The sequence below is a fragment of the Oreochromis niloticus genome, linkage group LG9 (assembly GCF_001858045.2).
Source record: "Oreochromis niloticus isolate F11D_XX linkage group LG9, O_niloticus_UMD_NMBU, whole genome shotgun sequence".
NCBI lineage: Eukaryota > Metazoa > Chordata > Actinopteri > Cichliformes > Cichlidae > Oreochromis > Oreochromis niloticus.
The window spans coordinates 32,710,875-32,732,764 of NC_031974.2; the positions used below are offsets into that span (position 1 = coordinate 32,710,875).

The 21,890-nt window shown below is 40.3% G+C and overlaps 1 protein-coding gene and 2 long non-coding RNA genes across 6 annotated transcripts in view; 1 reads left to right on the plus strand and 2 right to left on the minus strand.

Annotated features, from left to right (window-relative positions):
* On the minus strand, positions 1 to 10,947 carry LOC106096506 (C-C chemokine receptor type 1). 2 transcript variants are annotated; one of them, XM_019363003.2, is made up of 3 exons: positions 10,557 to 10,947; positions 8,402 to 8,601; positions 1 to 1,708 (listed from the first exon to the last, which is right to left on the minus strand). In XM_019363003.2, the coding sequence occupies exons 2-3, from the start codon at positions 8,572 to 8,574 to the stop codon at positions 832 to 834; spliced, it is 1,050 nt and encodes a 349-aa protein (XP_019218548.1). In that variant the 5' UTR covers positions 8,575 to 8,601; positions 10,557 to 10,947; the 3' UTR covers positions 1 to 831. The 2 variants fall into 2 exon arrangements, with proteins under 2 accessions (XP_019218548.1, XP_019218545.1); XM_019363000.2 differs by lacking the exon at positions 10,557 to 10,947 and adding an exon at positions 9,106 to 10,546.
* The window catches only part of LOC112847857 (uncharacterized), a 20,943-nt gene continuing 8,431 nt past the window's right edge, over positions 9,379 to 21,890 (plus strand). The window contains exons 1-2 of the long non-coding RNA XR_003221687.1: positions 9,379 to 9,499; positions 9,750 to 9,754. This is a non-coding gene — a long non-coding RNA (uncharacterized LOC112847857). The remainder of the gene's footprint in view (positions 9,500 to 9,749; positions 9,755 to 21,890) is intronic.
* On the minus strand, positions 11,308 to 18,191 carry LOC106096507 (uncharacterized). Of its 3 annotated transcripts, XR_002063277.2 has the most exons (16): positions 17,955 to 18,191; positions 17,739 to 17,828; positions 17,531 to 17,650; positions 17,277 to 17,452; positions 16,913 to 16,984; positions 14,345 to 14,513; positions 13,637 to 14,216; positions 13,238 to 13,353; positions 13,128 to 13,169; positions 12,971 to 13,042; positions 12,823 to 12,888; positions 12,622 to 12,710; positions 12,400 to 12,511; positions 12,201 to 12,309; positions 12,044 to 12,114; positions 11,308 to 11,538 (listed from the first exon to the last, which is right to left on the minus strand). It is a non-coding gene; the product is annotated as an uncharacterized LOC106096507 (long non-coding RNA). The 3 variants fall into 3 exon arrangements; XR_003221686.1 differs by lacking the exon at positions 17,955 to 18,191 and having other exon boundaries at positions 17,739 to 17,930; XR_002063276.2 differs by lacking the exons at positions 16,913 to 16,984; positions 17,277 to 17,452; positions 17,531 to 17,650; positions 17,739 to 17,828; positions 17,955 to 18,191 and adding exons at positions 14,656 to 14,762; positions 14,878 to 14,989.

Below are 21,890 nucleotides of genomic sequence, written 5' to 3' on the forward strand. Positions count from 1 at the left end.
TTTGATAGAAAATGAAGAAGTGAATAATATGCAATACAATATCTATAGATTACTTTTTAAAAATGTAACAGATATTTGGATTACCTCTTATTCTATGTGTTCATAAGTTCATTCCTACTTAAATTTTACTTTCTGAATGCACTCTTGCAAAGTTTAGATCTGTAAATATGTTGCTCTTAAATATAAATTCAGTATTTATTGCTCTCCTAGTTTCTCAGCTTCATCAGTGATGGAGCTGAACTCTGACCATAAGAGGGCAGCCATGATCAGAATAAAATAAAAATAAATCTTTTAAAGCTTATATACCATTTTTTATAAGTCTATGTACAGAATATACAGAGAACAAAGGGATTATTTTCCTTTAGGGACAAATCATTTAATGGCAAACTAGGTTTGTGGTTGATAGCAGGAGCTACATGAACTGAAATTTCAAAAATTTCTGCAATTAGATTTTTGGTTTAAGGACTTTGGCTCAAATAATCAAGATATAGAAGTTACGCAGGGCTAACACAGAGACAGGAGACAACCAATCGCATTCGCATTCACAGCTATGGGCAATTTAGTGTTTCCAATTAACCTGTCCCCACTAACTGCATGTCTTTGGACTGTGGGTGAAGGCAGGAGTACCCAGGGAGAACCCACGCAAACACAGGGAGAACATGCAAACTCCACACAGAAGGGTCCTGGCCTGATGGTGGAATTGAACTCAGGACCTTCTTGCTGTGCAGCAACAGTGCTAACCACCGTGCCACCATGCTGCACGGGCTTACAACACCTAGTATTCCCAGGCGGTCTCCCATCCAAGTACTGGTATGGTCGTAAGCTGGTTTGCTAAATATCCCTATAATCATTTGGTGTAGTTTTTGTGTACATGTAGCTTCTGCTGTTTTGACTAACAGACAAATGCCTCTTTAATTTTGGGAAGTGTTTCACCAGCAGATGCCTGAAGTGGTTCTGGAATTTCTTCCCAACAAAAGTATAGAATACAGGACTGATACAAAAGTAAAAGTAGGCAATGGTGCGAGTAATTTGAAGTGCATAACCCAGTTTCTGTTCGTCCTCACAACTACACACAGCTTCATTGTTTATGTGCATCAAGTGTACAACGTTGAAAGGAGTCCAGCACATGAAAAACAACAGCACAATGATGAAGATGAGCCTGACTGTCTTGAATTTGCCTGCAATCCTGAATGACATAACAGTGATTGCAATCCTACTGTAGCAGTAGACAATAACAACCAGTGGGAAAATAAAGAAAACAGTAAGCTGAAGGTAAAACCCAGATTTTCTCAGCTGGTCCATATCGACATAGGTAAGGTTTCGAGGGTACTCCTCACAAAAAGTTTTGTTATCAAGACTAGAAAAGAAACTACTATAGATAATCATTGGTCTGATACATGCTAACCCACTGACTAGCCACACAACACTGCAGGAGATTCCTGCATACTTTCGATTTCTTACTTGTGAGTCATTCAACGGGTGCTGAATTGCAAGGTATCGATCAAAGGTCAGAAGGGCTAGAAAGAGTACCGAGCTGTAAAAACCCAGATAGTAGACAGTACTAACAATCTTGCACATAACTTCGCCAAAGATCCAGTTAGAGAGCTGCATGTAGACTGCCATGAAAGGAAGGCTGATCATGAAGATCAGGGAGGACATCACAAGGTTCAGCAGCAAGATGTTGGTCACAGTGGTCAGCTGATCAAACCTAGAAAGCAGTCAACATAAAAAGATTCACAGGTCAGTCATTATGAAACATTCTAACCTCAGGTGTTTTCCAGGTAACTGAGATCTGTGGAACATTCAGTGAAGTAAATCAGCACATCTTTAAAATCAATGGTATTTCTGGATGTCGTCATTACCATGGAGTCTGAGAAAGGTATTAAATCATAAAAAATATTTTGGAATGCACAAATACAATCAGTGGAATGTACATTGACTTCTTGGTTGGACAGTATCTTCTAAGTTGCTGCTGGTGTGCCCCTGACAAGCATGTTAGTGAGTCCAGAGATCTAAGAAAATATCTTGAAAGTTTATTTTGTGACCCAGAAAGAGTAATATTTCAAACGCTCCTCCGCCATTGGCGCTTTAAAAATGTATTGTTATATTATTATAAAAATATTATCAATAATAATTTAACATAAGTACTGAACAGAGTAATAAGAGTAATATTAAAACTAAGTAGCTGCCATTGTTGGAGGATACACCCGACCCATCCATTCAATCCTGGCTGTGACGTAATCGGCCACCAAATGCAGCCTCCAAAGGATGCGGTCCCTGAATTTGGACACAGCTTTTATTTCAGTATTAGGCAACCATGACTATCTGACTGTCTATTAGAGATCTACCCTTAGTAAGTAGTGTATAAAGACTTCTGTTTTGGGTAACAGTTGGGTAAGGGGGGACAACCTGAATTTGTGTCCAAATTCAGGGGTTGCATCCTTCGGAGGACCTGGCCTTCGGGGTCTACATGGGGTGGGTCCTTTGAAGACCGGAAGTGCGAGGTTGTGTAATGGGATGGTCTAGCCTTCAGATTTGCGTCACCAGCTGTCTCGGTGGAGTTTAATAACTCAGCTCCTTGCTCTCTAAAATGTAACAGTAAATTGGAGTAAATTCTCTACCTGTTACAGACCTGGGCCTGTCGCCCAGTGTTTTGATTTTATATTATTGTTTATTAGTCTGTTTTCTTCTTGGTTTATGGTTACTAGTGTTTTGGTTTCTGTTCTGTATTTCTTAGCTCGTGGATTCCTTTGCCCCTCATGTCACTCTGGTCCCTGTACTCTGTGTTCCCGCTGTTCTCTGTCAGTGTCGTGTCTCTGAGTTCAGATATTCAATAGCTACCCAGAAAGAGTAATATTTCAAACTTTTTAGCCACGCTCCTCCACCATTGCCTCATTTGAAAAGCATTTTTTTTATATTATTATAAAAATATTATCACTTATAATTAAATTAATAAAGTACTGAACAGAGTAATAAGAGTAATATTAAAACTAAGTAGCTCCCGCCATTATTGGAAACTGGAATTGGCTGGGCCACGATATGAATTCTGGGATAGGTTGGGCCACGATGGATACACCTGACCAATCCTTCAAATCCGGAAAAATGAAGAACACATTTGTTGGCCGCATTTGGAGGATTCTTTGAATTTGGACAGCCTTTGTCGCCTGGCTGTGACATATTCGGCCTACATATGCAACCTCCAAAAGATGCAGCCCCTGAATTTGGACACAGCTTTTATTTCAGTATTAGGCAACCATGACTATCTGACTGTCTATTAGAGGCTTCTTTGTGGGATTCTGTGCCTGAGCTTTTTACAGTACTATCCTTTGCTTGAGTTCCCTGAATTCTGTCTACATACAGCTGACATAGAATCTCATCGACCTGCTGATGTACTGTATATAAGCTCTCTTTTCACTCCAGTGACACACTTTCTCTCTGGTCCTGTCATTTGTGTTTACTATGAACACTGATATCTTTTTAGAATGCCTGCTCACACACAGTAGGCAGAACTGGAGAAAGAACATGTGATAGGCAGTGGAAGCATCTCCGGGGGTAGTGGGAGCGTGCACTACCTGCTGAACCTGCTGAAACCCCCAGAATCCAACATCAACATGGAGAAGAGGAAGGCACTCATATCACTTAGTAATGACAACAACATTATCATCCTTCTAGCAGACAAGGGTGAGTTCATGGTTTTGCTAAACCAGAACGAGTATCATGAGAAAAACATTGTCACTGCTGAGTGGCAAAGATACTTATGAACTTGGTCACCTATAATATCTCAAAGTTAATGACTTCGATCACCAACCCACTGGTAGGCAGCTCTGAACACCTCATCCAGAACACCTTGGATTTTGTTGAGAAGGTGAGAGATGTCATTATGGAGATGAAACAACGATCATGTACAACGTTACATCTCTCTTCACTTGTGTTCCAGTCACTGAAGCAGTGGAGGCAGTTCGCAAGAGGTTTCAAGATGACATCAACCTCAGCAACAGGACCACTCTCAGCACTGAGCAAGTGTGTTTGCTCTTGGAACTGTCTTCATTCCACATATTTCACATACAAGGCTCAGTACTACAGGCAGAAACATGGGTGTGCCAAGGATTCCCCAGTTTCACCCATTGTGGCCAACTTGTACATTAAGAACCAATGACTGAAACAATGGTATGTGGATGACACCTGGGTGAAAATCAAATCTCAGGATGTACCACAATTCACTGATCACAATGAAATGAAGCGTTCAAGCAAAACAGAACAAAAATCCAGAATCTAAACTTTAATACTCAAAGAAGAACCGCAGGCAATTTGTGGCATTAACAAAGCACAAAAACCAAAACAATACAAAAATCCTAAAAAACCAAAGTCATGACAAACTTGATGCAGACGAGTCAAAGAACAGACGTAAAGTACAGGCTGCAGTCATAAACAGGAAATCAAAAAGAAGCAACACTAGGAAGCACTGGAAAGTGTGAGTACAGAGACAATCTGAAGACTGGGAATACTGCTGCACATATGTACATATACAAGGGTCAGTGATTAACTGACTCAACGCAGGTGTGAGAAACAAAGCAAGGGACCTGGAGCGCGTCTCAGATGACATATGACAAGAGGTGAGGTAAACTACAGAAGTGGATGGTTATCAATTAACTCTCTATACTGCAAACTAGTTCTATTAGAACATTCTAGATTCCTCAGAACTCTACGATGGAAAAAGGTCATGCCATTTGAGTTCAGCTTTACCCTTTTCTAGAATGTTGAGCACATCAGCGTAAGTATTGCATCTAGTGCCTGCCATATAAACCTGGCTTTTATCGTGTTGCATCAGTTGGAAAGAGCGGTGTACTACAAAGTGGGTTTAGACTCAGCATAAACCACTAACCCACTGGAGTCATGAAAATTGTTCTCTTTTTACCTGACTACCTTCACCATGGTAAAGATTACGCAAGATTACGTAATCTTAGTAGGAGGTTTTGTTGAAAGCTTTAGCTTAAAATGAGCTGTCAGTGTCACGTTTTCACCAATTCTAAACATGTTTTCAGGCCAGTGTAGATTATCTGCTGGAAGACTATACTTTATATGTGCAAGTCATTAAGCTGTACCTCAGTAACATCATGAAACAGGCCCAGTTGTAGAGTTAAAGCAAACCGTGGATATACAACAACAAACAATTCCCCGCGCGCCCCTTTTGGGCGGTCTATCCTTAAAGCTCGTGTTCTCTACCTGGGAGCTTGACGGTCCTACGCAGTATCTTAGCTGTTCCTAGGATAAGAGATCTCCAATGTTGCTCCTGGGATCTGCTGGAGCCACTCACCTAGTTTGGGAGTGATCGCACCTAGTGCTCCGATTACCACTGGGACCACTGTTACCTTCACCCTCCACATTTTCTCGAGCTCTTCTCTGAGCCCTTGGTATTTCTCGAGCTTCTCATGTTCCTTTTTTCTGATGTTACTGTCATTGGGAACCGCTACATCGATCACTATGGCCGTCTTCTTCTGTTTGTCTACCACCACTATGTCCGGTTGGTTAGCCAACACCATTTTGTCTGTCTGTATCTGGAAGTCCCACAGGATCTTAGCTCGGTCATTTTCCACCACCCTAGGGGGCTAAGCTCAGAACTTGTTCCTGTGCTGCCATGATTAGTGCCTCTGTGCTGTCTTTCAGTTCGGCTTTGTCCAGCCACTGATAGGATTACTGGATATCCGCCACAACCGCTATCTGCCGGTGGTACATACTGTGCAGGGGCCTGTCCTTCCATGATGGTGCCTCCTCTTCCTCCTCATTCTTGGGTTTCTGCTGCCTGAGGTATTCACTGAGCATGCGGTTGGCTGGGGCCATCTTCGTGATGTATTCATGGATGTTTGTTGTCTCATCCTGGACTGTGGTGCTGACACTCACCAGTCCCCGGCCTCCTTCCTTCCGCTTAGCGTACAGCCTCAGGGTGCTGGACTTGGGGTGAAACCCTCCATGCATGGTCAGGAGCTTCCTTGTCTTGATGTCAGTGGCTTCTATCTCCTGCTTTGGCCAGCTTATTATCCCAGCAGGGTACCTGATCACGGGCAGGGCGTAGGTGTTGATAGCCCGGATCTTGTTCTTACCGTTCAGCTGACTACTCAGGACTTGCCTGACCCTCTGCAGGTACTTGGTGGTTGCAGCTTTTCTAGCGGCCTCTTCATGGTTCCCATTTGCCTGTGGGATCCCCAGGTACTTGTAACTGTCCTCTATGTCTGCAATGTTGCCTTCTGGTAGTTCAATCCCCTCAGTTCTGACTACCTTCCCTCTCTTTGTTATCATCCGACTACACTTCTCCAGTCCGAATGACATTCCGATATCATTGCTGTATATCCTGGTGGTGTGGATCAGTGAATCAATGCCTCGTTCACTCTTGGCATACAGTTTGATGTCATCCATGTACAGGAGGTGGCTGACACTGCTCCATTCCGTAGTCGGTATCCGTAGCCAGTCTTGCCATTGATCTCACTGAGGGGGTTCAGGCCTATGCAGAACAGCACTGGGGACAGAGCATCTCCTGGGTAGATCCCGCACTTGATGGTGACTTGTGCTATGGGCTTGAAGTTTGCCTCTAGTGTTGTCCGCCACATCCCCATTGAGTTCCTGATGAAGGCTCTTAGGGTTCTGTTGATCTTATATAGTTCTAGGCATTCCAGGATCCAGGTGTGGGGCATTGAGTCATAGGCCTTGGTGTAATCAATCCAGGCAGTGCACAGGTTGGTCAACCTAGTTTTGCAGTCTGACTGCTCGGTCTACCAGTAGCTGGTGTTTTGTGCCTCTGGTATTCTTGCCCATCCCTTTCTGTGCCCCGCTTATGTATTGACCCATGTGCTTGTTCATCTTAGCCGCTATGATGGCTGACAGGAGCTTCCACGTGGTGCTGAGGCAGGTTATTGGTCGGTAGTTGGAGGGGACCGGTCCTTTCTGGGGGGTCCTTGAGGATCAGGACTGTCCGACCTTCAGTTAGCCATTCTGGGTGTCTCTCGTTCATTTGTGCTGCCAGGCGCTCGTGGAGTGCAGTCAGCTTCTACAGCCAGTAGCTGTGAACCATGTCGGGGCCTGGTGCTGTCCAACTCCTCATGTTTTTGTGTTTTTTGCTATGTCTTGCTTGAGTAATGCTGCTGGAATTGCAGCTACTAGAACAGAGATTATTACGATTATGAAACTTGATCAGAGTACTTATCACTAAATCTGAGTGGGGTGGTTTGAAATCCCTCTTCCTACATGCATTTGCATAGAGCCTGAAGCAGGAAACTCAGTTTAACAGAGTTAAGCCAGCCCATCTTAACCACCCTCATTATACCCCTTATCTCTGACTGGGGTTTCAGGTTTTGTCAAGCTGTTGCACCAGCGTTAGTTTCATTGATCGTTTTTGTCAACAACCTTTTTTTCTCACGAAAGCAAGACGATAGCTAAGTAAAAACTAATGCATGATGACAAAAACTATGATGAAATGTAATGCCACTTTCATCGACGACCAAAAAATATTCTGAAGAGAATCAGAATGGTCATTGTTTCTCATGTAAACACAACAAAATGTCAACACTTGGGAGGAAGAGATGAGCTGACATATGGACACATACACGCAGGTGAGCTGACTAACTGAATATATGGAAAGATCAGGTTTTCCATCACTGAATTCTTTTCCTTCCCTGATGGCACTGATATATTCCTACAATGTAAGGATTCATTGGACTACCTGATTTTGACTGAACAAATAAAGGTAAAAGAAGAACAAGGCACACTTAACACAAATGTTTAAAGTTATTAAAATTGTGACTGCTTAATTTGACTGGTTAATATATTTGGTTTTGTTACTGTTGTTGGATTCCACTGTAAGCCTCGACTACAAAGCAGGCAGGTGAAATCATTTTAGAGTTAATCTTGGGGTTTCAGTGCTACAAAGGTGTACATCACCATGGTAAATTATGCCACAGTCCAAACCTGTTCTTGAACACGTTGGGTCTGCAGGTATTTGTTGACCTAATTTGAGATGTGCAAATAGGCTGCGTCTTTGAATTTTGGTTTTACGTTCATTATTTTTTTGTTGTCCAAATGTTAATAATAATCACCTTTGTATGAGCTGATTGCTGATCTTGAACTAGTTTTACTATAGTATAGACCTCATATCTCCACTGAGTTCCATTTATTTTCACACCCATAACTTTCATGAAATAACCATCACAGACTTGTCATATTTTTACATTGTTGTTTTCATGAACTCTACAGTACTCATGTAATAAGAAAAGGCTGAATGTGGCTATACTCTAAGACACGGCAACTCTTTTTTTCTCATATTTCTTATGAAGCAGCCAATCAAGAACTTTACCAGAATAGACCACAGGTGTTGCAGAGAACAAAATAATCCAGCCTTGTTGGACTAACTTACCGACGGATGATGAGGAGGACTATCCCGTTGCAAATGACACTGAAGGTAAACATGAAGTAGTAAAGGATGGACAGCAGCGCTCCCAGTTTGTTGTCATTGTCCCTGGTGCATTGTACAGCTTCTGTGTATTCGCCATAGTCAAGGTAATCTTCATATTCAGTCATATTTTCCATCTTTGTGTCAAACGCTTGAAGGAAAGTCTGTCACAAACAGAAATGTAAGAAAACACTGTTCACAACACATTCAGCCACAATGATGTGAAAATTAGAAAATGATCAAGTCTTAACCCCTAAAAAAATAGCCAGAAAATTCGAATTTTTTGGAACTGAGATGTTTATTAACCCTTATAACAAAATCCACAATTATTTTTTGCTATATTATGTTGTGTATGATATATTTTTATTATATATTTATGATGTATTTTTTGTATCGCATTTGATACATTGGGCATTTTTGGCAACTTTTTGTTAACAACAATGTTAACTTTAGACAAAAAAAAGAGTTTTGTCCATAACAATTTGAAATTATGACAAATATTGATCATGCTGATGAGATAGAGGTCTCAGAAACTCATGTATCAAATATGATACAGAGGACATTATACGGTTAACACTATTTGGAATGATATAAGAAGATGAAGCTTTAAAAATAAAAAGACAGGAAGCCTGAGGAATGAAAGCAAATGTAAGCATGAGCTGACTTACTGTCTGTCTCATTTCTTCTGCTGCTGTCCGACTCTGACGATAGATTTTGGTTATCTGTGTTTAAGTTACCAAAACCAGAGGAAGTAGCATCCTCTGCTTTCAGGGAGGAGGTGTTGTAAGTTGTGCTGAAAGCAGGGTGTTCTGTTTATGGCATGACACGAAAGCCACAGCAGTGACTGAGAAAACTTCAAAGGGTCGGGTCATGAGGTAGCAAATGCAGACAAAATGATCAAGCTTTGATATACAACTGGAACAGAAGTGACCCACACAAGGTTGTGACCTTGAGAGCAGAGCAGTATTCTAATGAGACTCATGTGTATGTGTATGTGAGGCTAATGTGTATTCCAGAAGATCCCCTACTTTGGAACAATTCCCATCCCATTTCCATAGTATAGTTAGCCCTTTGCCTGATTCTTTTTTTTTTTTTTGCCTGTCCCGATTGGTTCTTTAGCTGTCAGAATTGATGTCTGAAGGCCAACAAAGATACCCAACAGATTTACTTTACCAAGGGGATCATCACAGCCTTGCCGTATTGGTCCATTTGATCGACCTTTGTTGTTATTATTTATTTTATTTTCAGTTGTTACAGACTGGACAACATCATTCAATCATCTCCCAGGCTACACAAGACAACAGACACCCAGGTTAAGTCCATTCTCCACCTCTCCTACATCTCTCCCCCACCTGCAGACTGAACTCCTGCAAGGATGAAAAAACCTCCCTGCCAGTTGAAGAGCCCCCCAATGCAAAATATCAGAAATACCAGAAAACTATCGCTAAACTGCATTATAAACAACATTTTTAAGTTATCTAAGTGACTTGCATAAGATGTTTAACCTGAGTAGCGAAAGACCGCGGGAGGTTTGAAAACGATGTGCCAGGAGTTTGCTGTTCTCCTCGGCTCAGATATTTGAAGTTTACACAGTTACATTCTCACCTGAAAATATGTTAAAGGTTTATTTTGCGACCCAGAAAGAGTAATAAGAGTAATATTAAAATTAAGTAGCTGCCGCCATTGTTGCAAACTGGAATTGGCTGGGCCGTCCGGGTGGAAAATCAGGAAAAATTCGGGAGAATGGTGACTCCGACAGATTTAAGGGAGTGGCACTGAAATCGGGAGGGTTTGCATGTATGACTTAAACAAACGTCCTGGCCCCTTAAGTCAAACTTTTAGCAGTTGAGAAAGAAAATAATAGATTACCCACAAACTGAATATGGACCAGATTTACTACAGTAGCTGAAAAATCCGCTGGAATCGGCACAAATGAGATGATAGGTTTCACGTCTCGTTCTGTGCCTCCGTGCTCTGTTTGTGCGCAGGCTCACACAGAGAACTCCCCCCCCAAACATCCATGCCACGCAGCTTGCCACCGCCTTCAAGTTGGACTCAAGTTTATAAAGAACCCATGTCAAAGTATTGTGGATAAGTTAAATCTAATTTATTAACCTACCTCTGAGATGAAGTGCAGCTGCGGAGAACGTACTTTATCCCGTTTGGTTACGTCAGGCAATGAGGTGCGTTTAATGTCTCTCTGTTAATTTGAGTTTCCATGAAACTAGAGCCGGCGCTAACACCCAGTCCCGGTGTTCTGACAAAACGTCCTACTTTGGCAAAACGTCCTACTGTACGTAATTTATGCACATTTCTGCTGCCACACAATAATTCCAGTACAAATTTAAGTACGTATGACGGTTTGCCACTTAACTTTGCCCATCAGAGTATGTTTGTAGCTGATATTCATGAAGCCAGTACGGTTTGACACTTCTTTTTACCCATTAAAGTGTGCTTGTAGGTCACATTCACAAAGGTAGCATGGTTTGGCACGTAATTCTTCCCATCAGAGTATGCTTCTACTTTATAATAACAAAGGTAGCATGGTTTGGCACGTAATTCTTCCCATCAGAGTATGCTTCTAGTTTATAATAACAAAGGTAGCATGGTTTGGCACTTGTCTGTAGAAGCAGTCTGCATGCCAAGGTGCTTAAGTTATACAGCTGTCACCATTGAAGTGATTGGAACACCTGACTATATAAACTTTGACAATGAACTCACTCCATTATAGTTACAGTATATATTTACTGAATATATTTACAGATATATATATATTTGATATTTACAGATCCAACAGAACACAGGGAGAAAGAAGTGGAAAAGAAACAGTATTCATAACAAATTATGCACATTTTTTTTTTTTTTTTTAAACACAAGTACTTGACCAGGCTGCTCTTTGTACTTTACTGTGACTGACAGCATATATTTACAGATATGTATATTTGATATTTACAGATCCAACAGAACACAGGGAGAAAGAAGTGGAAAAGAAACAGTATTCATAACAATTATGCACATTTGTCGCACAAGTACTTGACCAGGCTGCTCTCATATTGAGCACATCCAAAATGTGCCCATCTGAGACAAAACTCACACTGCACCTGAAGAGGGAGAAAGGGGGGGGGGTGTAAGTGTGTTAACCAACATTACGAATTTCATGAGAAAATAATTACTACAGTGGCTTGCAAAAGTATTCGGCCCCCTTGAACTTTTCCACATTTTGTCAGATTGCATTCACAAACATGAATCAATTTTATTGGAATTCCACGTGAAAGAACAACGTCTCTACCTGGTAGAAACATACCCTAAAAGACTGGCAGCTGTAATTGCAGATAAAGGTGGTTCTACAAAGTATTGACTCAGGGGGCTGAATAATTACGCACACCCCACTTTTCAGTTATTCATTTGTAAAAATTGTTTGGAATCATGTACGACTGTCGTTCCACTCCTCACGTATACACCACTTTGTATTGGTCTTTCACGTGGAATTACAATTAAAATTGATTCGTGTTTGTGGCTGTAATATGACAAAATGTGGAAAAGTTCAAGGGGGCCGAATAATGTTGCAAGCAACTGTATATTGCATTTGTGGTTTATTTGTTTTACCATTTCAATCATACTGGACTCAGGATCGGCTTCCAGCATGGAACAAACCACACAGTAGTCATCAGCATTACCTAGAAACACACCGGCGTTCAACCTAACTGTTTTTAAACAAAACTGAAAGTGCTATTGCAATACAAAAGCACATGACTCAACTTACTTTGATGTTCTAGCAGTTCGCAAGCAATTTCTGTGCGTTGCAGCCCAATGGCTTCTGGAGTGGACAGCACCCTAGTAACCTCTCCACTCATAAGGTAGTGTTCGGCAAACTGTAAAATATGTTACAGTAATTGCAATTGATTAACTTAATTCTAGTTAAATACAATAAATACAATTAAATACAATGGCTTATTAAATACCTTCAACACTAAAACTCCACAACTGCTGGAGTCCATCTGCTTGCTGTGTGGCAGAGTCTCCATTTTCCAATCCACTCGGGACTCTTCCTTTCCTTTCATCTTCAGAAAATTCCTAATAAAAATAAAACAATTTTTTAAAATGTAGCCAGCATTTTGCTCTAAATATAAACCCCCCCCACAAACCAAACAACCCAAAACAGATAATTAATGAATGATGAATACCTCCAGTTACGCATAATTTTCCTTTCATAACAACCTTCATTTCCAAGAGGGTCTAACAGCAGTACAGATCGTGAGGAGATTTTGACAACCTAAAATAAAAATGGTATTTAGTAGAATATGTGTAGTACACTAACTTAAGTAAACATAATCAGTTGTAAGCATTTTCAAAATAAGAATATGCTGCTAAAAAGAACAATGTACCACAAGGATCCAGTGTGCACCGAAGTTCAGTGGGCACAACCAAATGTCCTCAGCCGGAAACAACATCTGTGGAATATTTTTAAGTTTATAAAGGTTTAGATTCATTTACATAAGATGCACTATATGACCTATATAACATCTACATTACCTTGCTGACACATTTAAACTTCCCAGAAAACAGAGAGGTTGCAACAACGCAAGACAACTGATACACGGGTTCCTGAAAAATGCAAGTTTTTTTTTTAAAAGATTACATAATTGTATAAAATGCTTTTGTGAAATAACCGGCATACGTTCTTACTTGCCTTTTGTTTCCTAATGAGGCAGTGCAGGTATGCATCAATGACCTGTTTGGATTAACAGAAGGTTATTTTTACAGACCACCACTAGGACCAAAAATGATTACTTCACTTACCTCATCAGAAAGCCACCCACTGTCCTCCAGTGTGCGAAAAGAAGAGTCATACAATTTGCATGGCCCAACGACTGCCTCCACACGCCCGGTGTCTTTTGCAGCCCAAAGCCACTTCACTAAAAAACAAAATATGATAAGTTTCTTTAGTAATAACAGTTGCCATTTGAAAATCACGGTCAATGGCCAACGGGCCACAAACAGACAAGGGCCAACGGGCCACAAACAGACAAGGGCCAACGGGCCAACAAAATAACCATGCCAGAGGGGAGAAATTAGCCAAAATTGGACCAACCGGTCAAAATTAGCAAGAGGGGAGAAAAAAAAAAATTCTATCCATTCGACTAGCCAAACTGGCAACAATTGACCAACCGGTCAGAATGAGATTTTTAGCTATGCCACCTTTTTCTTGCGTGCTGGGTTTCTGGGGGGTCACTGGTACAAGCTCTTCTGGTGCTTGGACTGATGTTACCTGAGCTATTTTTGGTGCAAACTGTATGACAGAGGGTCTGTTATTTTGCAGCGCTTCAGGATGATGCTGAGGACTGCAAGGCTGCATCTCAGAAGATGGGCTACTCTCAACAGGTTCAGTTGGAGTTGAGACTTGGACAGGGTGGCTTGTTCTATAAGGTTTAATGTGGTCAATACTGTATAGACTTTTTAAAGTATTTCCCTCAGCGTTTTTCAGTCTAACACATTTTCCACTGATGTCATCAATTGTGTAGCGACCTGAAAAATCCGGTTCAAGTCTTCCTCCTTTTCGCCCACGTTTCCTCATATTTAGAAGCAGAATTTGATCGCCTACATTGTACACAACATTTTTGTACTTTTTCAGGACCCGCTTGGCGTATGCAACCTTTTGCTTGTCTTGTGACTTCGCAATGTTTTCTTGTGCAGTTTCTTTAACTGCATGTTGTGCTTCACTTTCAGACTGTACATAATCACTGTACCTTTTGTCGTCTGGCAGAATGATGTTGGAAATCTAAAATTTTGTAGATATTAGCAATTAAAACAAGATGATATCATATTCATAAAGACATTACTGGGTTTTTTTACTTAAATGGTTTCAATTCTTAGTTCTAACATAGAAAGAATTTGACAAACACTCACCGGCACTTGAGCAGGCACTTCTGATGGAAATACTGCCTCTCTTCCATACATCAGAAAAAAAGGTGAGTATTTTGTTGTGGTATGTACTTTTGACCGCAGTGAAAACAGGGTGGGATCTAGATACAGATCCCAGTTATTCTGCTGGTCATTCACCAGTTTTCGGAGGGCTCTAAATGCAGGCATCGAAATATGTAAAGACAGTAATGAAAGTTTAATTAGAAGTAAAGAAATTAATAAATTATTAAGTAACAATTAAGTTTGAATAACATAAGTAATGTTATTAAAAACTGATAGATAAAAATTAGGCATACCTTTTTATATTGTCATTGGTCTTTTCATCTAGACCATTGGTCTGTGGATGGTATGCTGCTGTGACACTTCTTTCAATTTGCAATAACTTGCAAAGATCAGAGTTGAGCTTCAACAGATAAGGACAAGGTTCTTATACTTCTTATACAAGCACACAAGAAAAAAATCTTTGACCCCAGTGAAGTAAAGTTAAAAAATGTAACTGAAAATTATTTAACACTTACTTCATTCACAAACTCTCTGCCTTGGTCTGACAAAATCCTTTTGGGGCAGCCATGTCTATATACAGGGTGGGCCATTTATATGGATACACCACAACAACATGGGAATGGTTGGTGATATTAAAGTCCTGTTTGTGGCACATTAGTATATGTGAGGGGGCCAACTCCTCAAGATGGGTGGTGACCATGGTGGCCAATTAGAAGTCGGCCATCTTGGATACAATTTTTGTTTTTTCAATTGGAAGAGGGCCATGTGACACATCAAACTTATTGGTAATGTCACAAGAAAAACAATGGTGTGCTTGGTTTCAACGTAACTTTATTCTTTCATGAGTTATTTGCAAGTTTCTCTTTGTTCACAGCCATTGACATGTCGAAGAGGTTAACACGTGAGGAGCGGATCGAAATTGTGTTGATATCTGGTGAACGCAGTAACCGGGTCATTGCAGCAGATTTCAATGCAAGACACCCTACGAGACCACCCACCTCCCATGCTACAGTTAGCAAACTGCTTGATAAGTTCTGTGAAACTCGTTCAGTGTTGGATTTGCCAAAATGTGGACGCAAGAAAACTGTCACTAATGAAGAAACATCAGTGGCTGTCCTAGCTTCATTCAGCAAGAGCCCACAGCGTAGCACTCACATGTCACTGGAGAGTGGCATTAGTCGAACATCCCTTGGGCGGATATTAGCTACTCACAAATGGCACCCTTACAAACTCCAGCTACTGCAGCATCTCAACGAGGATGACCCAGATCGGCGCACAGAATTTGCAGAATGGGCAAAACAAAAATTGGAACAGGACCCTCAGTTCACACAGAAGATTTTGTTCAGTGATGAGGCAAACTTTTATGTGAATGGTGAAGTTAACAAACAAAACCACCGCTATTGGTCTGACACTAACCCACATTGGATGGATCCCTCCAAGACTGTTGGAACAACAAAAGTGATGGTTTGGTGTGGTATATGGGGTACAACGATAGTGGGTCCATTCTTCATCAATGGAAACCTCAAGGCCACTGGATATTTGAAATTGCTACATGATGATGCGTTTCCCTCTTTATGCACTGAAGCTGGCACGTTCCTTGAGTTTTTCCAGCAAGATGGTGCACCACCACATTATGGGAGCCAGGTCCGAGCATTCCTAGATGAACAGTTTCCTGGGAAGTGGATTGGTCGTCGTGGGCCAGTTGAATGGCCCCCAAGGTCTCCCGATCTGACCCCCTTAGACTTTTATCTTTGGGGTCATCTGGAGGCAATTGTCTATGGTGTGAAGATACGAGATGTGCAGCACCTGAAACTACGGATACTGGATGCCTGTGCTGGCATTTCTCCTGCGGTGTTGCTATCAGTGTGTGAAGAGTGGGAGAAGAGGGTTGCATTGACAATCCAACACAATGGGCAGCACATTGAACACATGTTATAAGTGGTAAGAAACTTGTAAATAACTCATGAAAGAATAAAGTTACGTTGAAACCAAGCACACCATTGTTTTTCTTGTGACATTACCAATAAGTTTGATGTGTCACATGGCCCTCTTCCTATTGAAAAAACAAAAGTTGTATCCAAGATGGCCGACTTCTAAATGGCCACCATGGTCACCACCCATCTTGAGGAGTTTGCCCCCTCACATATACTAATGTGCCACAAACAGGACTTTAATATCACCAACCATTCCCATGTTGTTGTGGTGTATCCATATAAATGGCCCACCCTGTATAATGGAGCACAAGTGCTGGGCTACCTCAGATGCAGATTTCGTTTTTAATGGGAAAGCTTCAACCCATTTTGAAAAGTAGTCAGTTGCAGTCAGTATATACTGGAAGCCGCTTGACGTTTTAGGAAGAGGTCCAGTAAGATCTATACCAATAAGTTCCCACACTTCAGACACCTATCAAGGACAAATTAAAAATTTGAATAACAATTTGTATAATGTACACATTAACATCGATGGTTAAAATTAGTTGGCAAACACTCCTGCCTTCATGAATATGAGCTAGAAGCATAGTTTGATGGGTAAAAGGGGCATAATATTTACCTGAATACACTGCAACGGTTGCACAGCAGTCAGTGGTTTCCCAACTTTTTGACACTGGTCACATTCCAGAATCTTTAAGGTAAAAATATTTATGGAGTTCACGTAAATGTTCAACATTCTCATTTATAAAAAAAACCAAAAAAACATCATTAATGATATATTCTCTAACGAACAAACAATTTAGCAGCAAAACTTTGTGTGTGTCTTCAAATCTCTGCCAGGCCTACAGGTTATTACTGTAATATCACTAATTAATCATATTTATTTATATTTTGCAAGTGTACAGTTTCTCTTTTAACTGATATAAAAAAAAAATTCTTATTTTAAACAGCATTTAACAACAATGCAAACAGTTAATACATACCCATGTTTTAATGTCAACTGTCATACCAAACCAGTAAAATCTGGAACACACTGCATTTAGCGTTTTGTGTGTGCCAGTGTGTCCTCCAATTGGAGATGAATGAAACTCATGAAATATCTTCCTGGCATCATCCATGGTTTTTACTACTTTTCTGGTTCCAACAAAGAGTTCTCCATCTGCAGTAGAACAATATATATTTATAAATTAATTTAACCACATATATGAGTTGTTAGTATTAACAATAAATTACTGACCCTTTTGTTGGAATTTTGAGGCATATCTTCTGAGGTTTTGCCTCTGAGCCTTGTCATATCCTGAAGGGTAGGAGCCCGCAGAAATAAACGCGTAAATCTCTTCCCACTTCTTCTCCATATCTACGAATGTAAGTAAACATTTTCTTCTGAGCTTCAATATGTGCAGTTAACAATGCAAATAATGTAACTTATTAAATAACGACATTACCGAAACAGCCTTAAAACACCGAAGCTGCGGATTCAGAAGTGTTGTGCAAATACCACGTGTCCAGTAACTTGACAGCAGACTTCACCGAAGCTGCAAATTCGACAGTTTTGTGCAGAAAGCAGATAGCGACTTTACTTTAATATTGACAAACAATCACAAAGGCTTAAAAAACTCAAGTATCAACATCAATAAAAAGTACTAATACTTACTACTTACCTATTTTCCTGCAAATATGACAACGGAGTAGCATTAAATCACAGCCGGATGCGCTTTGCTTCACTTTATGTGTTGTGCGCATGCGCGCACATGCTCAGGAACAACGGGTAGGACGGTTTGCGGGGTAGGAGAAATTCCCAGAACACCTGCACATCGTTTTCAGACCCCTGCAGTCTTTCACTACTCAGGTTAAACATGATATATAAATCACTTAGACCACTTAAAAAATGTTATTGTTTTGATTTTGTCAGTGTTTTTATTTGTTCCTGAGTAAATCGGTTTGGATGAGAATAAAATTATAGTTTTCACACAGCTGAATAAACGTCAAACAGAAAACTGATTAAACAGAAGTGTGAGATGTTAGGGAATTTACTCCAGTGTCCTGTTATATTTTAGATAGCAAGGAGCAGACGGCTGAGTTTATTAAACTCCACCGAGACAATCTGCAGATTTCATTCAAAGTTTAATAAACTATCATCTTGTCTTTATTTTTAGTTAGCACATACCTTAACCCTTTAAGACCTACCATAGAACCAGGTCCGCCAGAGCTTATCTTTATATTTTTACATGCTGTAGTGCCATTTTTGGGAGCATTTCAAGTTGCTATACATCAATACAACTGTTATAGCCCCAATTTTAATAATATCTATGCATTAAGTCCATAGTAACTACATAAATTGCAAAAAAGTGCAATAAACTACAAAAAAATTGAAAATTGTTTTTGTTTGGTTTTTTTTATAAATATTTCTAGTTAGAGAAATTTAAGAGGTTTATCCCTCAAAACTGTAAATACAAAAAAGTTACACAAAATAGTTTCCAACCACAGGAAATGTATTTTAAGTGCCTTCATATTTTTATTTTTGAGGTACACCAATTTTTATGAACTGCAGGAAAAACGAAAATAATTATTATAATCCAAATTTGCAATAAAACGGCATGTGCATCAAAATAAACAATTTCCAGCAGTGCAATTTGAGTTCTGAGCATCCCAGAAACGATACAGAAAAGCATAAAGTTACACATGATCTTTAAAAACACCAGTATAGGCTTATAAGGCCCTGAAGGTAAAAAAAAAAAAACCCTACATTTTCCACAAAATGACATCACTTCCGGTTTCGGGCAGGTAATGGCGGACGTGCGATAGTTCACGCTGACGTCTGTTCCAACGTAAGAAGTTTTATGAACAGCTGATCGGATTGGCAAAGCGTGTTTATGGAATATTATGTTTTTGTTGCTGCAAGTGCTTTTTATGCAATTTTTGCAAAGCTATATGTGGAAGGAAACTGTGACGTAGGACCAGGGGCGTAATTTCCAGGGGGGTTAGGGGGGTTATGACCCCCCAATATAATCAGACCCAACCAATATAACCCCCTCAATAAAATTATGAATTATCTTCAATAAACACACTGTTTATTTTCTTTACTCATTGCAGGTATTACCAGCAAAATAGTTGCATGTTTAATCATCTGGGAATTTACCCAGATTTATTTATTTATTTAGACAGAGATCTTGACCCTCCAATGTTCAGCACAAAGTTACGCTGATGCCTAGGACAAGCTGATGGCATAAGATATAAGTACAACTCTCCCGGTTTCATATGCAAAAAAAATTATTGCGCTAGCTTATGTGGTTGCAGTTCTACAGGGATTTAAAATAGTTAAGCAAAACTAGACTGGTCTTAAAGGGTTAAACACTTCAAGCTGTAAGATAATGATAGTTATATAAGAGCAGATGCATGCTGGTGCAATAACCTGTATGTTTTACATCCAATGGATGCATGATCTGATTAGTCGACTAATCACAAAAATAATCTGTGACTAGTCGACTATCAAAATAATCATTTGTGGCAGCCCTAATCCAGAGCACCCCACCCAACCCCCATAGCTTTCTCGCCTCCATTGCCACTATGTGCCCCCTTTACATTTCTGTTTGCCCCCTAATGTATGCCTGTCTAGAGCCGGCCCAGACTACACCTCTGCCTTAAACACCATCCGCCCAGGCAAGCTGATTGAGAAGCTGACAGACCTCAGCATCCCGACTCACACCTGTAAGTGGATTCTGGACTTTTTTACAGCCAGGCCACAGGTGGTGAGAATGGAAGGACGCGTGTCTGCTGAGCTCAGCCCCAAACTCTTTACCCAGTACACCTTTGACTGTGTCTCCATTCATCAAATATGCTGACGACACCACCATCCTCATCAAGTCTGGGTACAGGACTCTGGTAGACAGCGTGCTTGCCTATGGTGTGGAAAACAACCTCCTCCTCAATACAGACAAGACCAAGGAACTTCAGGAAGAACCCCCCTCCCCTGCAGCCTCTTATCATCAAAGGGACAGAGGTGGAGAGGGCCAACGGCCACAGATTCCTGGGACTGCAGGTCACATCAGACCAGAGCTGGACTCTCAACACCACAGCAACAGAGAAAAAAAGCCCATAGAGGCAGAGGAGAGGATCATAGGTACAAAACGTCCTTCCATGGGCTTTCTGTACACACGCTGACGAAAAAGAGCAGAGAGAATTATTAGGTACCCACACCATCCAGCTCAACCTCTGCTCAGACAAAAACTGTACGTACAATCTAAGACACAACAGAGCGGACAGCATCATCACACACAGAACAAGGTTTTTCTACAGCTTCTTCTCTGCCACAGTCAGACTGATGGCAAAACAAAAAAACATGGAACACTTAAAGTAACACAACACTACCTCACCTCATTTTCAATGTACAACAGGATAAATCTCTGTTTAATGTTCAATACATTTACACTAAATAAATAAATGGCAAAAGAAACCCAAAACAGTTGAGCAGCTAGAAATCTTTATCAGACAAAGAGCAAAAGAGTCATCTCCCAAAGGTCCTCTAAGTGGTGTTTTTATTTCCCACATGTTTACCGGTTAAAAGAGGAGGAGAATTATACAAGATTTCTGTACTTCAGTTAACTCTTCTTCTAGCTAGATGCCCAGCAGTTTATACCATCATTAGATTTTATAGAGATCTGCACCTCGAATGCATCACAAGGACAAGAAGAAGAAAGTAATGTAAGTATGTAAGCAGCTATGGGATGTCATTATTTTCTTATTACTGTGTAAGTATCTTTGTACTGGAAGCGACTTCAGGCTGCAATACATGAAAAATTAATTCATGTGACAGTAATATGCACTAATCTGCTTATCATTATTCAGTAATAAGCTATTAATTGGTCATCACTGAAGATAACAGAATGGTATCCTGGATTGTTTCACTTGAATATAACCCTCATGTTATACCTTTTTAATAGAGATACAGACAATTATAGCGTGAGTATGGGAATAGTGATGCTAGCATTATCGACATGTATGTATGGCAGTGGTGTTCCGTCAGGACAAGCAAGGCGAGCGCTGCTTGCTTGTCAAATCTAATAACAGAGATGAATGAAATTTGTACCAAAGTAATGCGACCTGTGTCTTTTCATGAAAACAAGGAAAACTTTGACAATAATGGAGAGTGGACAGCAGCTCTGATCATGTCCGATTCAATCGACTGGGAAAGCTAACCAGGTGCAGGTTCAGCCGCATTTTCAGATTAGCAACCAATGAGAGTGTTTGTGTGAATCTGGAGAGAAGGGCATCGTCTCTGCTTGGATTTCTGTAAAACTCACCACACACTGCTGATGTATACTGCTTGTAAAAAAGCACATCAGCAGTTTAAAAATAATGTTTGGAACTGAAGTTTATTATGTGCTGAACAACATGAAGAAATGCATGGTCATAAGTACTTTGTCTTTACACAAAAATAATGTCAGACTAATACAAAAGAAATGAACATTAAGTAGCCATTAATTACCCTTTCTAACTACAATCACTTTTATACCAATATATTTGATAGAAAATGAAGAAGTGAATAATATGCAATACAATATCTATAGATTACTTTTTAAAAATGTAACAGATATTTG

Coding starts and splice junctions, on each gene's coding strand:
- LOC106096506 (XM_019363000.2), bottom strand. Junction 1,709..8,401: donor GTCCTCCTCATCATCCGTCG/GTAAGTTAGTCC, acceptor ACTGCTTTCTAG/GTTTGATCAGCTGACCACTG.